The sequence below is a fragment of the Bradysia coprophila genome, chromosome IV, assembly GCF_014529535.1.
Source record: "Bradysia coprophila strain Holo2 chromosome IV, BU_Bcop_v1, whole genome shotgun sequence".
Classification (NCBI taxonomy): domain Eukaryota; kingdom Metazoa; phylum Arthropoda; class Insecta; order Diptera; family Sciaridae; genus Bradysia; species Bradysia coprophila.
Window position 1 is genome coordinate 9,080,803 of NC_050738.1, and position 16,490 is coordinate 9,097,292.

General features: G+C 33.0%; 1 protein-coding gene across 1 annotated transcript in view; it reads left to right on the plus strand.

The window, feature by feature from the left end:
• Positions 1 to 16,490, plus strand: part of LOC119066962 — a 135,419-nt gene that overhangs the window by 73,859 nt on the left and 45,070 nt on the right. The window contains exon 2 of the mRNA XM_037169694.1: positions 9,514 to 10,227. Coding sequence (XP_037025589.1) covers positions 10,140 to 10,227 — 88 coding nt within the window. The 5' untranslated portion in view covers positions 9,514 to 10,139. The remainder of the gene's footprint in view (positions 1 to 9,513; positions 10,228 to 16,490) is intronic.

Below are 16,490 nucleotides of genomic sequence, written 5' to 3' on the forward strand. Positions count from 1 at the left end.
ATCTCTTGAGATCTCCCCTGCGCATTCAATACATGCCATATTACCGAGCACAATGTGATGCCACAATGTATCACTTTTGTTTTTCATTTAAGGATATATACCGCACCGTACAACAATCTTAACAAAAATAATTTCTTTGGATAATTTCATGTGTCATGTGATTTTATATTGTGCCCAAGCAAATTATAAAAATAAAAGAGGAAATGAATTCCGCTCACATGTGGATTACATACATATGTGTGTTGTTTGTACAATGGGATTTGATAGATGGGATAGGGATATAATATAACAACAGGGGAATGTGTGTGATTGTCATTTTATTCTATTTGGGATTTTTGCTTATTGTATATTTGAATTGAAATCAAGATTGAAATATGCTGGTATATACGGAATGTGGGTTTTTTTTCCTCGTATTCAATTTATTTGCTTACCGGGTCATTTTCTTCCATACATTATGAATGGACAATAAATCATTTGAATCGACATCTTAAATATTTTAATTCAAATTCTGACTGCTGATACTGATTTTCGCAATACAAATATGGGATCGAGTGGGATTTAAAAAGTTTATTTAAGAGCCCTATTTCTGTCTAAATCCTCAAAGTGATATGAGAACTTTAACCTTTTATGTAGCCGGTGAAACATGACATCTTTAAGTCTATTACTTCTCTTGTTTAATGGATCGCTCACTTCGTTCTGGCTAGAACAAGCGAAATAGCCTAAAATCATAGAAATAGAAAGAGAGATATTTTCATGTGTTGGGACCGAAAACGTTTTGCATCTGTTGTGGACCGTTTATTTTAGGCACTTTCGCTAGTGTTGTAGTACGAACGAAGTGAGAAAGATCCATGCAAAAGCGTCCAAATTTTCGATGAAAACTGACACTAGTTGCCTCTGTTGCGGAACATCCAAAAACGTTTTCATCGTTAAAAGTTTGGAAACTGAACGTCCTACGATAATAGGGAAGTAAAAATACTTTTTCGAACCAATTTTAAATATTACCTAACTTTCACCTCAGTTTTATAATATTATTTTTATGAAAATTCGGAAAAACTACGGGAAAAACTCAAAATTCTGGCAATTTTTTTGCGCTAATTAACTTTGAACCTTCAGCTTTCGTTTGAGCCGTGTAACTTCAATTTCCGCTTCACAAACATTTATCAAAGTTACAGCTGCATCGAAAACTTTAACCGGATGTAGATGGCGCTAAAGGTCACTTTTTCAAAGTATCCTAATCGTTTTGGAATCTCCAAATGCATATTTATCAATGGTAAAAAAAATCACGCTTTTATACCAAAATGCACCAAAAAATGTATTTTGTTCAGCTAGTGAGCCCTACCAATAATAACTAATGCGTTACAAGGGACGAAAGTAAGTAAATTCAACCCGTGAGATTGATGTTGAATTTTCACACTGTTTCTCTCTCTACTTTTCAATAGTATCTTCTGACTCGAAGATTACAGATAGTGTACCGAAAAAACTCATATGCTTGCCATGTGTGAAAGGTCAACGGCTCAGTCCTTCAAGCTACAATCTATGAATCTATAAGTGTTTGTAGAAACACAAAAATAAAATAAATGTTGTGAATTCGGTTCTCCAGGCCCCAGATTATCAGCATTGTGCCTTGAATCTACAGTATAGATTCTATACGTATATGGCCATTTGCGTAATTAGATTTTTTAGACATGCACTCATATTTTGTTGTATAACTTTGCCAGGAAACACCTAAATGGAAGAGAAAGATAAGTAAGATGAAGGGTCACGCTACAAAGTTATGAAATAAAACCTTTAAAAGCCTTTGAGACACCGGTCCTAACGTTTCATAAATGCAAACTCTAATTAAATCTAAAGATCATTTTACCTCGTAGTTACTCGTCGAACTAATCAACCCTATTTCCTATTCAACAATTTCTATAAATTCTCTTAAACAATTACAAGTTCTTCCGTTTCAGTTTCAAATTTTCTTAACCAATTCGTACTTTCGTAGGAAATAATGTGAAACAAAACCCTATTTTGCTGGCTTCGCTCCAACTCTAATTTTTCGTATTATCGTTGGCATATTGGAACATAAGACGGTAGATAAAATAAATATTTATTTGTCACAGTGAATGCTATAAATCTTTAAATTAAAATGGTGTCACGTCGCTTAAGGAACATTTATTGGTTTATCGGGAAAACGAGGAATCGGTTCACATGGTGGAAGTATATTAAAAATATAGAAAAAAAAAGTAAATAAATATTGTTGAAGTGAGAAGTGGGACTTCATGGATAATGGCTATTATCAATTCATCCTTCAGTATACTATATAGTTCAGCTAATACAATTATCTCCAAAATTAATTGTTACAACGGAAAGTTCTACACTATCCAAAGACGATACCTTGCTCGACTTGCTTGGCCATTTTTTGATTCTAGAATTTCATTTCGGTAAGCCTGCAACGTTTTCATTTCCATTTGCAAGCGAGACAGTTATGTTTGTAGACTATGTGAGTGGTAACGATTGTCGTAAGTGGAATCCATTTAGTTGATGTCAATTTTCCAAATTCCACATCGAGTAATTCGGAATAGTTGCTTGATTAAGCTAGACCATAAAAGCCAGAATTGGAAAACTCGTACTGTGTCGTTATGTACGATGTACATACACTATTTGACCGTTATTATGCGATGCGCTTAATTTTAAATATATATATGGGCCAGCAGAAAGGTATTTTTGTTGCAAAATTGTTTCGAAAATATGTGTATCGATCGCAAGCTGTTCCAATGATTATCGGCGTCGGATATCCTTAATTATGCAACATTCAAATCTAAATTGAAATCTTGGCTATAATCTCATATAGAGAAAAGGACCAAATGAATAAATAATTTGAATTCCATTTGCTCGCAACAATTTAAATGCTGTTTAGTGCTCAACCCAGTATTAGTAAATTATTCATTAACATTAACTATTGAAATTATTAATTAATGCGGTTTGTGAATCCATTTATTATATTATAATTTAGATTTATTTATTTATTTAGTTCGACAAACAGCGAAAAGCATACCCTATCTACATTTTGGCGATATTGTATTTTTGGTAATGTCGACCAAACTAATCTCAACAACAATTTAGATTTGGACGTGGCGATAAAAATCATACCATAGATTTTTGATGAATAATTTCATAAGTACATGGAATTCGTTTTCAGATCTTCGATCTCTCAGTCTACTCAGATATGTATTTTCCCGAGAAAGTATTCCATACAGAAATTGCAATCGAAATTAGATAAATACTTTTTCAATTTTTTTTTTGTGTGGAAATAAAGTTCAACTAATGAAGCAGAAATGGAGAGAAAACACAACGTTACTTTTATTCTTCGGAAAAGGGAAATTAGATTCTATAAATATCGTCTGTTCCTCGTTCGTCAGTTTATTGCCGTTCCATACAAAATGCGAATATCTCAGTGAAAACAATGAAAAATAAACATTTTATTTGCTCCACTTCGTATAGCACTTTTGTGAAATTTATTCGCCGAGAGTACCACTGAATACCAGATAGAATGTTGATCAAGATTTCAATTGATTGTATCTTGTACGTTGTTCGTTGTTGTTGTTCGATAACAAAACAGAAATGGAAGACTGAAAAACCTCAAACCGAAACTGAATGAAAATAGTGAAATATTTACGTTTACGTGTGGAGGACAAGTTCTTTGTCTGTAGGGCTACACCGGGTTATACATTTTTCCAATTTTAATTTTTCATTTGGGAATGAAAATGTGTGTGTGTGTCTTATCAAGTTTTCCAATTTTACATTTCACAGTTGGACCTGTACGTCACGCGTGCATATTTTAACACACCAAAATATACTTATACCGAACGAGCGCTCAAACAGTCAAAAATTATTTAATGTTGAAAAAGATAAACGTGGAACCCTGCTAAATTTACAGAAAGTTTGTTCAATGTTTTTTGGCTGCGAAAATAAATTTATGGCGTACTTATTAGAATGAATGGCAAAAGTTTTTCCTTTCGGCTCTTTCTGTGCACAGTCGTCTTCGTGTGTATTTTTGTGTGTGTGTGGGAATTTCGCCGTTGGGTGATTTTTATTTTGAAACAACAAATTGCAGGAAATGGAATATTGGGTCAACTGGTAATAAGTTTTTTTTTTCTTCATTTCGGAAACTTTTGTGATATTAATCATCGCTGAAGATTTAGGTGTGTCCCAATCAGTAAGTAACGTTTCTTCAGGCTAGCATATTAATTCACAATTATGTTATGTGAGGCCATAATATGTCTCGTTCTCGGACACATTACATATATCTAACCTGATATCTATATACAAATTCTTGACTATTTTCATTTGATTGCTAAAGCTTGTAACAAAAATACTCAACGCAACTGATAAATATACATGAATACATTCAGGAGTTGCTGTTATTTATTAATTCGAGTGATAAATGGAACAGCCAGGCAAGCAAATACATTTTTTTTTAAATGCCATGTTTCAAAATAATGGGGAAAAAACATAATAAAAAAAAGTGGATTCATTAACGTTCAAAATTGTTATGTGGAAAGAATAGAGTATTTGGATTTTCATGAATTCCCGTAAATTATAAATTGCTGTACACTTCGCAATTCTATTTTATTATAATTTCACACAATGGAGATTTTATGTATGTTTTATAGACGCACATAGATGGGGATGTATGTGGAAATAAAGTTATTTTGTTGTTATGTTTTTAACTTTTAATTGAATTGTTTTCTGGTGAAAAAAAGTTCGAATACTGTCACTGTTGAAACTGTGCAACAAAAGAATTAGATTTTTTGATACAATTATGGGAATATTGTTTTTCCCAACTATTTCGCGTAGATCCAATCGGGACGATAAAGTTTACCATTCATCTAGTCAGACAAAAAAAAAATGCTACGCTAATTCAGCTAATGTGGATATTATGAAGTCGAACCGGAATGCTTATAACGTAAAAATCCACGTACTTCACATTTTCTGATTCCACTAAGGGAATCTAAGTGGAGACAATTTCTTTTTTTTATCTTCGAAAGACCCTCATTGCAAACTCAATGAACTTAGCGTAGTGTCGCAAATCTATCGATTTGGATTTTAGCTTTATTTTTCTTTAATCAGACCCTCTAGATTTGGCAGATAAGTAGAACATATACATCAGTCTCACTGTAATTTCTTTGTTAGGGAAATTCTTCAAGCTAAGCGTTTTTCGTAGAGATTTTTGTTTTTCATTTACCGATAGCGTGAAATAACAATAACACAAAAAGGAAATGTTAATAGAAAATTGAATCGTTTTAAAGTACATGAAATCCAGGAAATGACGTTGTCGTTGTTACAGTATAATAGGCTCGTTGGTTGAGAGGAAAAAAAAACACACAAACAAACCCCCGCCCCGGAATGTAATTCGATGAAATGAAAATGGAAAATGTCGTTAACATAGACGTGCCATTGTTATTATTATTATGAGAATCTACAGCACTTAAATTATTATGATTTTGAGTTTTTTTTTGCGATTATTTTTTACAACAAAATTTTTTTACATGAAAATCAGATGAAAAAAAAAATAAGCTTATGGCCCATGCATTGACTGTATGACTGGGTGTAGCTCACTTCTCGGTACATTATGTGTACATACTTCTACATTTAATATACACAACATCGAGGAAAAAAAACCGTTATACTACTTGAATCTGCATATTTTATTTATTTTGCATTTAAATAATTTACATAATATGCGAATTGTGGCTTGGCACCGGTTTTAAGTATATGTTATGTGCGCGAGGAACCATCAATAGCAATATTTTTTGTAATATTTTTTCGGTGTAATATTCTCTATGCAAAAGTATAAAATTGTGGCTCATGAATAATATTAAATTTGCAGGAGAATACGAAATTTTTTTGATGTAATCCCAAGAGAAGATAATTACACTCGCACTCGCTTTATACATACTGATGTCCTTCAGGGGATGTACGGAAAAAAAATGTATTCCAACAATCATTTTCCATTGAAGTTTCCACTTTCCTACTTTTTTTCTCTCTTTATTACCCAGCGGGTGCAAAAGTAGAACTAAAACAATGTTAGGTCTTGGGATTAACTTAGCCAATATGTACGCTGGCTTTTTAAAAGTTTTTAAGCATTTTTCTTTGAAATTGTTATTTAAAAGCGCACCTAATTAGACCAATTAAATTTCAATTAAGCTAATAACTTTTCGGTTTTATGAAGATGGAATTTCGCTTCCGCTTCTAATATTCAACAAAGATTCCAATCAAAGCCTAGATTCGTATCTGTGTTCTTTTTCTCGTCTTAATAGTCACATTTTTTCCGAGCCTTTTGCGGATAACGACCATATCACCTGTACAATTATCGAAACTATTGCTTCTTATGTACACGATGTATTGACCGACATTAAATGCACTTTTTCACATACATAATATTGTAAGGAGTGGCAGATACTTGTCGGTTTTCCAAAAAGACAATCTTCTGAGGATTTACTATGAATTTGAGGATTTTCTTTCGTAAAATATTGAAGGATTTTCATTTCGATTATGATTCGCTAGTTTTGTTCGTGTGCAAATTTATATAGTGTTCCTAGACCATTGCATCAAGTACCACTGTCGCCATGGCCTGATGAAAAATAGTATTTTTGGACTGCGTATTAATGCAAAATGTCGAAAGACTTACTACATTTTTTCTCGGATCGACACAGTGGTCAAACGTCCTGCTATGAACATTTTTCCCTCGATGTGTAATGTCTTCTTTATATACTCAATTAGGTTACACTGCGTGTGACGCCATTATTACTTACCTAGAGCTTACAAATCCTATGTTATAATATCGATAAGTTGATCGTGTTGACGTGCTTACACAATAAAATATCGCAAATATCAAATTTCGATTGAAAACACGCAGTAGCAATGAAATGCCATTATTGGTTTTAACATTCAATTCACTGTCATCCCTGTCGGTTACCGATCACATATTTCACAGTGTTGTTCCACTCTTGTGGCCAATTCCAATTTTGGCACGGTATCTATATTAAACATAGCATCATTGTTCTGTACCTTTGCAATGAATCACAAATAATATCTCATAGATGTACGCTAACTGATACACATAATGTCATGTTAAAATTTGCACCACAAATAATATTTCAAATACAACATATAAAATGCAATATTAGACTGTGCACTGCACATAATATGAGTGATGGCTTAATTTAACGGTTTAGTGCAAGGGATGTCTGCTGATGCCAGTGTAACATGAAGTGTATGACTAAAAACACGAAATGGCTAACGGCATGATGTATGAGATAAAATAAAGGGGGATATTATGAGAAAACTAAACTGGTTCTAAGAACTCAATTTGTCATACTTTATGATTTATGTACAAGAAATGGTAATGGTAATCGATCCACTTTTACAATGTACAACCAGACATTCCGGACGTATGTTTCACCCGTAAGGTTTCAATTTTTTAACGTGGCAAAGATAAGGTAAAAAAGATTTTTTACTTAGAAGTTGTAGCCACAAGAAAAGATTTTTTATAGCTTTTGAGGCATTGTCTGGCCAATCGCTCGCTTTTCATTATCTTCGAATAGGACTCAATATAATATGTTAAACAACGGTTGAGAAGGCCGCATTCGCGTGGAATGACCCCAAAATGAATTTAACGAGAATTTATTATGGTGGATATGGAGCAAATTTAATTGGGAATTTATGTTGACACATTAAAACACATTTAACACTAACGGAAAATATCACTCGCAGCCAAAAACTTTTAGCAAATAATTAGATTTTCTGGGAAACAATTTCCATTTTTTGCACGAAATTATTCCAAAAATGTATGTAAGTGCATCGTTTTTCATCTACATAATTACGGTAATTCAACTTTATTAGTCACATTTAGTTGACGCTTAAAATTCGACAGAAATTGTAGACATTTTTCTCCGAATTGTAATATTAAACAAGGATGAAAACAGTGCCTACAACTTTACATGCATGCTTTTTTCCGGGTGAAAATAATTATTTTCGCTCAACGGAAAAGCATAATTATACCGAGAAGTGTAAAGTTTACCCTGTGTACGCTTTCACGCCAAAGGAGTCTAAATAAGAGTACATAGTGCTTCATGTACATCTATCACCTACATGATTTTTAATTCAAAAGCTCGATAATTTAAAGCGTAGTCCTGAGATGCCGATCGACCAATTTTCAATGACAAAAAAGAGTTGAAAATCTCACCTGTTGCAGGTAACTTTGTCTCCAGGTAACCTACAATATCTTCCAAACCTGTACATCTACATACAAAAAATACACTTGTGGCAGATGACATAGATTACCTGGAGACAGAGCTGCGAGATTTTCAACTCTCTTTTGTCAGTGTTGTGATAGCTAATTTCTTCTAGTATTTTCGAAAAAAAATTTAGTCGGGGGCTATGACATATCGTACTTCCTAAGAATCTAGCACGAATGCAGAATTTTTAAAAAGTAAAAAATTGGAAGGCGATTCAAGTTGGATCTCCTGTGTTAGGGCTGCGAAGACAAACTGGTAAAATTCAAAACATTTCTATAATGTTGCACGTCTTTAAAAACTTTTACTAGCAGCACCTACCTCCCTACTGTTAGCCTTAATTTCTCAATGATGCAACTGCGCGTTTATTTTAACTTACTTAACCTTAGATTTTCCGGATATTATAAATGTCAATAATGCCAAAGAACAATAGTTATTTGTTACCCAAGGGCAGAAAATAGGAAATTTCACCAAGATTGAAAGTCCATATTTCTCCCCGAGGTGAACACAACGTTTTTCATGCTTGCGTTTTGACCACTTTGAAGACACTTTGAATAGCTGGTATTCAGCTATTTTAGGTGAGAAAATAATAATTTTTTCGCTCAATATGGCTGAACCCGCCATTTTACTATTATTTTCTTACCTTAAAGAGAGCCTTATCGAATGACAAAAAAATGCCATTTTCACAACACTTGTGGACAAAATAAGGATTTTCGCATCGCTAGCATGAAATGGATTTATCGAAGGAAAACAAAAGAAGTCCTAGAACAAATTATTTCATATCGGGTTTATACAGGTTTTTAACACTGGCACTATGAGGGACTTACATTTACTGATAGATCAGGATGAAATATATTTGCTGATAGGCCAGCAAGGGTTGTAATGAATTTTACTTTATAAGGAGGTGATATGAGTCTTCCGCCTCTAGAAAAGACCCTTTCCCGCGCTCGTAGGGTAAAACCCAATACACGGAAACTAATTTGTTATCTCGTATCACGATGAGTAAAATTATCCGAGGGCTTCAGCTTTACTCTTCTGGATAGTAGATAGCAAATTATTTCCCTTGTATGGTAACCTACTGACATATATGGCAAAAATGAAATCCTACCAATAAAATTTTTAGTTTACTCAAAAACAATGGTTTACATGATCCATTAAGATTTTTACGCTTTCATATTTTTCATTCGCTTCCATTTTATAACTAGAAACTAATTGATGATTCATTTTACAGATGTGCTTCAAAACAACAACAACAGAATGAACTGCAACCCATTTAACCACAATTGCATAAAAGTTTAATGTGTTTAATGTGACAAAATGACAACAAAAAAATTGTCAACCATAAAATGAATATTGTAAAGGCCCAATCATATTCTGTACGCGGTGCAGCAAAAACAACAACATCAATTTGATTTCGTATATGTGTGTGATATTCTGTGTCGATAAAATTGACATTAATAATTGTAATAGAAAGCGGAATGAAAATTCATCATTAATAAGTCTATGTCGAACGGGGGAAATGTTACAGTGAAGTCGACCGGGAAGTATATATAATAAAAATTTAAAAAGGTGTCATCGTTCTTTGATTAAGTGTGGATATTAAAGTGGAACGAAAAGAAGGAGAAACAAAAATAAATTGAACTCATTTATAATCATTTCGAAAGTTAAAAATGGAACATGCCAATAATAATTACATAATAAAGCGAAATAAAAAGAGAAAAAGTTGAAATAAATATTGTTCAGTGTGCTGTTTTCATAAGTTTCGAAAATATGGTAAAAGTTCAATTAAAATTGTTCAGCGTAGATAACATTTGAAATTCGTTGGTTGGTTTTTTTCTTTGTGAAAAACCTCTGAAAATGGCTTTTGTTGTTTTTAAAAGTGATTATCTACTGACTATGTTTTTCATTTTGGCGATTGTTTACGGCGAGCCTCACTCCGGATCAGGTAATATTTATTTTTATTATTGTAATATCATATCTTTGTGCACTCTTTTTCCCAGATATTTTTCCCATTGTTTGATTCTTTCGGTACGATATTCTCGTATTGTATTTTCTATATCTATCTGATTCTATATTTAGGTGAAAAGCTTTTTTGTGTTGTTCGCAGAAAGAATATAAAATATTTTTTTTTGAATGTACATGCGGAACATGTTCTCTTTCGGTTCAGGGTTACATATATAGTTGGAAAAGAAGAGCACCAGAATAATGTATGGAAATGGTACCCATGACTGTTGGAAATTAAACAAAACGATTTTTTTTTTCGTTTTTACATTTTCCTTTTGTTGTGCTACTTTTATGTGGAGGGGAATGTTTCGGGAAATATTCGCTATTGTATCAAATAACACAATTTGCAATAAAAACATCAATTTAGATTCGAAAATATGATTAACTTTAGAAGTTTTTGCCGTATTTTTTTCGGGTTACCTAATGATATTGTTTTTAATAAAATAAATGGGGCTGATAGTTTGAAGATGTACGGTTTAGCTTTGTTATGAGTGTCATGTCAACGAGCCATTTCGTACGATATTTGAAAATCAGTCAGCATAAATTGATATCGTGTTTTACCCATTTTTTATAACTTTTTATCTTACATCTGTTGACAAAAGGTAAACGCATGAACTGTATTATCTATATGCTAAACTCTTCTCCCATCATCTAATTCAAGGAAGATGTCGTTGCAATAACTCATCGTTGTTTGTCAACAAAAAAATATTGAAATTTCTATCTTTGTCTTTATCATTAGTAATTAGTATTTCAATCGGCCCAGTATCTACTAGAGGTATGAGGTCATCTTATTTTAAATCGGTGTGAGCCTCGGCGATGGTGTTCAATGGCTATTTACAACATTTAAAAGTTATAGATCGGAGCATGTCAATTTTTTGAGTTTTTCTTTAACTTTTGAATTAGGAATGACAAGCTGAAGTCATCAATGCTCTAAAGGGTCATCTAGCACCATCGCTGAGGCTCACGTTTAAGACAATAGACCAGAGCTAATATTTGCGAATTAATTCCCAAAAAATTCCCAATTTTTTTCTTTGCAATTATATAATGAAATGCTCGTATAACGTCAGGAAAAGTTCAACAACTTTTAAAAACTATAAACATGTCAAAAAAATATACCGTTTGCAAATTTGTAGCCAACATTTAGGCGAAAATACATCAGTTTTTTGATTAGTTATAGCTTCACCCACTTGAAGAAACCTGTGCATATTACATAAATTTACACAATCTGCAAAGGTTTTTCCAAGTGGGATAAGTTATCACTCACAAACTAATTTTCCTTTAAAAGTAACACATGTTTGCGTGCTTTAATGGTTCCACTTAAAAAAAAAACATTTTGGTTCAGAGAAATCATCAAAAAACCAATATTTTCCGCCTAAATGTAGGCTACAAATTTGCAAAGGGTCCATTGCTCTTTTTAAAAAAATGACTGACGTACAAGTACTCAATACGAGTTTCAAAAAAGGATACGAAACAAACAATAAAATACGGAGAGCTTCGGTTACTTAACGCTGTATGCTGAAAATTTAAAGTGAAAATCGAATAAGGGTAAACCAACGCAGCGTTGTGTTAACACGTATGACATTCAACCAGGGCCTACTTTTTAGAAACGTTTAGAGAAAATCGAGAAATCCAAGAAACTTCGAGAAATTCAAGAATTCGAGAAATATTTCTTGAATTTCTCAAAGTTTCTTGAAATTCTCGAATTCAAGAAATTTCCAGAAAATTCAAGAAATTCGAGAAATTTCGAGAAATTCAAGAAATTAGTTTCCAAAAAGTAGGCCCTGCATTCTACTATCAAAGACAGTTGAAATATCCAACTCCAACATATCCAACAGTTTCAAATTTCGAAGGGCAGTTGCGATGGGAATGTCGGCTAATGCGGCAAAATGTATTATGTAACTAATGAAGTAAAAGATTTGATACCTACATACGTTGAAATAGTTATTTATGCAATCGAGATGCAAAGTACGTTAATAGGCTCTAGATGTGTAATGTCGTAATATACATCGTTAGCCTAATAATGTACATGGCATCGAATTGATGCAACGTTTTATGCTACAGAGACATCTAATGTTTGCAAATTTTACATATTATGATGCTGAGTGGCATAAATAATTAAATCTAATGAAGTGACATTCGACAATGATTAAACATCTTCTGTATCAATAAATAATTAATGATCTGCGAAACCGATAAGAGGCTTTCACCGAGCTTATTGTAATAAAACTTACAATTTGTCGTGTATTTGAAATAAAATTACTGAGGCAAATAAATATCTCATTCATGAATTTTGTGTAAGAAATCTACTGATGGATTACATTCATATATATGTTAAACTTGGGTCTTAAATATAAAAGGCCTATAAAATCGAAACCGAAAAGTTTATATTTCACTTGAGTCCGGAAATTTAACAAATGATAAAAACATTTTTGCATCATAAAATATGACAGCTGTGTAACTTCCTACACAAAAATTTATCCAGAACAAATCCCGAGATAGACACTTCCTCAACCCGGCCAAAAAGTCGTAAACCCTGATATTCATCTACCACAGATTGTATTTAATAAAAACTCGTATCGTTCTTAAACCGAAATATATTCCACACACACATCATAACTCGTAACTCACTGAAAATTACTGTGAATTAAAATTGTTGACAATGTGATGAAAGTTCAGTTCATGTTTTTTTGTCAACAATAAAAAACTCCGAGCATGTGTCACAGTTTTTTTTTTGCGAACGCTCAACGAAAGTTTAAGGTCTCACATCCAATTATGATATGTAAATGAAGATGGAATTGCGTGAATGAAAATAACTTTTCCCAGCTAAATTATAAACGAGAAATATTTCAACTGCGGCATTACATTAACTATACCATTTTTTCCGTCTTCCACAACAACACCTTTTTACCCATAGAACAATTTTTCGTTTACCGAAAATAATTTTCATAAATTTAGTGAACACGATTAAGGGGGTTGATAAAATAATTTCACACAACGTTCCCGCTTGAATTACAAATGATTATTTATTTGAAAAGTTCTGAACAGAAAGTTACACTTGAAAATTGGGACCCGCATTCATTGCAAGAATTTATGAAATTTTCAACCAAAAATAAAGTCGTGGTTGCGTCTACGTCTATTTTATCTGCTATCACCAGCGAAGACACAAATAAACGATGAGTGATGTTATGAATCACAATATATGATGAACCTAATGAAGTAAAAGATTTTCTATTATGGCCAGGTTAAGGTGTTTTATATGGCAATGTAAACATTTACTGTGACACTACACTCACATTTACATGGCCACGTAAAACGCCTCGACATCACCTTAATCTGTAAATAGTGAGATCAAAAGAGGTAATAGATTCGAGAATTATACTGATGATATGAAATGTATATTAAACGACAATTTTGTACAAAAACATAAAATTCTGTTGTAATTACTAATGAGCCAACCGCGCCATTGACACCAGCAAAACCAACAAATTAACTGACAACTTTTCATATTCAACAACAACAAACTGAAACCGAAAGCTTCAGAAACAATGTTATGTAATCCTCAATGAACCCACAAAACCGGCAGGAGGAGAATAGTTTCCCCATTGCAGATATAGGTGTAACAAACACCGGCTTTTGTTACAAAATGAAATAGTAATAGCTCAACAGTACACATTGTACACATTGAATTTAAAAATGTATTCCATTGATTTACAGACAAAAAAAAGTCCATTAAAATAGAGTTACTATTTCCGTCTTTCTACTTTTCACAACATATTATACACGTTTTTGCAATCATTCAGGATTGTAGGAAAAAAAAAAGAATTTCTTTTTTCACCTGTTGTCTCCAACTGATTTGAATATTTATGTGTCCGCTGTCCAAAAAACTCTTTTTGTGTTTCGAATTTAGACCCTGCTGACATAGATATTGAACGAAATATCTGACATGTGGCGTAGAATACAGAAAATGGAACCGGAAATTCAGATTGTTTGAATTTTGATCGGTCTGTGTAGTGTATGTTCCATTGTGAAATAGAGCATAAAAGGATTGTCTGGTACGGGTCAGTGAATGTGGCTGTAGAGAAGATATTTGGTGCACGTGCCTTTCTGTTGAAAAGTTTTATACATTTTTTATGGCAATATGTAAAGTGAAAAAGAACTGGATCGACATTAAAATTTTCCACTTCATTTCTTTTATTTAAAGCATGTACATGACTCCATCCTTACCGTACCGATACATATTTTCCCATGTGCAGCAATTATTTTACACTCATCTCAGATATTGACATAGACTATCTATGACGGAAATAAGGGGAGTGTGAAATATGTTTGCTTTCCATCTTTCGTTCATCTGATAATTTATTCAGAAATGCATACTAGAAGAAAACCAGAAAAAAATCGCAAATAAAGATATTTGCAGCATAATTTGTCTGTAGATCTTTCGTCGGTTTGTTTGCAATTTATTTGTTGTGTGGAAATTTCAGCTTTCAAACGAGTAAAATCCCCGGTAAAATCAACAAGAAAATATTTGAGACTTGTGGTGTAGACATTACTTATTGCGAATAAAATTCTGGATCTTTGTAAATATGTCAACCGAACTTAATTCAAATTTCAAACGCACATGAAGCTTTTATCAAATAGAGTTAAATTCAAAGAAATTTGTATAAAGAAAATTTCAGATTAAAAAAAAAAACTTTACACAAAAGACGATAGTTTTCCGGAGCATAATACTGCAAAGCAAATGAATTTCTTACAGAAACTGCCATTATGTTACCGTGGAACGTTCTTTGTAAAAATTCTGTAAAACTGCGATTAATGTTATAGGCCGAGAGGCCATGTGTATATGAGTCCCTCATTGGTAAACGGTTCTAACTGAAGCAATACCAATACATCAGCTAAAATTAAAATGTTTTGTTGCAGCATGGCGTGAGGGTATGCCTTAAGCCATATTTTCAGGATTTTTTTCCTCTAAATTTTTGAGAATTTTCATGATTTTCAAAAACGTTTTGCCTCTTACTCTTACAGTCTGCATTGGTCACAAGTTGTTACTAACAACGGATGTAATTGTAAGTTCAAGTCCAGAGCCAATTGTGTACATAATTTTGTTGTTTTGAATTAGTGTATATTCGTCGTTATCGAAACCGTGAAACAGCAGCCGTACATGGTCTAGACAAAACATTTGTTGTTGTTGATCAAACCCTTTCGACTTTCGGAGATTCTCGAGTAGATGGTGTGATTAGAGGATTAACACTTCAAAAGTATAATCATCGTGTCACTTGTTCGAAATGACCGGTAGCGTAGACCAGTAGCAATCAGGAGAAACAGTTCTTTGGTCTACCTGGAACTTTTTCGTCGAGATTTCACATTTCCTCCTTACCGCTCGTAACTCAGTGTGGATGAATTTTAAACCCAGCAAGACCCTATTTTCCCCGAAAGTACATGCAATTCCCTTTTAAATGACATCTCACATTACTTTGTACGTTTCGTTTAGCCGGAGTCGGCACCATAACAAAAATTCGTGTTTTCGGTTTTCGACCACCCCTTATTTGGCACACAAGCATCGAGGAATAGACTATGCCAAAATGACTTTTTCTCTCAATTTTTTTGCATCAAGTAGCTAAAAATTGAAAATAAAGATACCCGTGTCTCGTCTTTTGACGAAAAAACTTGAAACCGGAAAGATTTTTCATTTTATAAATTCCTGAAATATGTGATTTGCGCCATTTTCCACCCAAATTCCACATAAGGTCTTAAGTTTGCCACTTTACAATTACAGTAGTATTGTGAGTATTGTTCACTCAGTTCACCCAGTTTTGACTGATTCACTGAATTTTGTTTTGATGAAGTGTCAAATTGCCACAGTAAATTTTTAATCTCAAACAAGTTTGTGTCGAAAATTTGCAGTATTTCGCGTAAAACGAAGTGATTCAGTTTTAAATTTCGTCCAGAAAATAGTTCCGAGTGTGCTTTTTCTAGTGTCTTAAACAGAATTCAGGACAAATCTTCCGAAATAATTTTAAAGACGAATTAATTTGGTCAAACATTGTGGGTGTTGTGAAAATCTCATTTTTAAAAGCAATTTGGTGTCGATTATGCAATTCAGTGTTCAATTCCTTAAGTTTATGTGCCTAGAAATTTCCTGCAAAACGTTTCATGCTAATTCAGTCGGTAAAATGCGAAGAAAACATACAAAAATATGTTGCCATT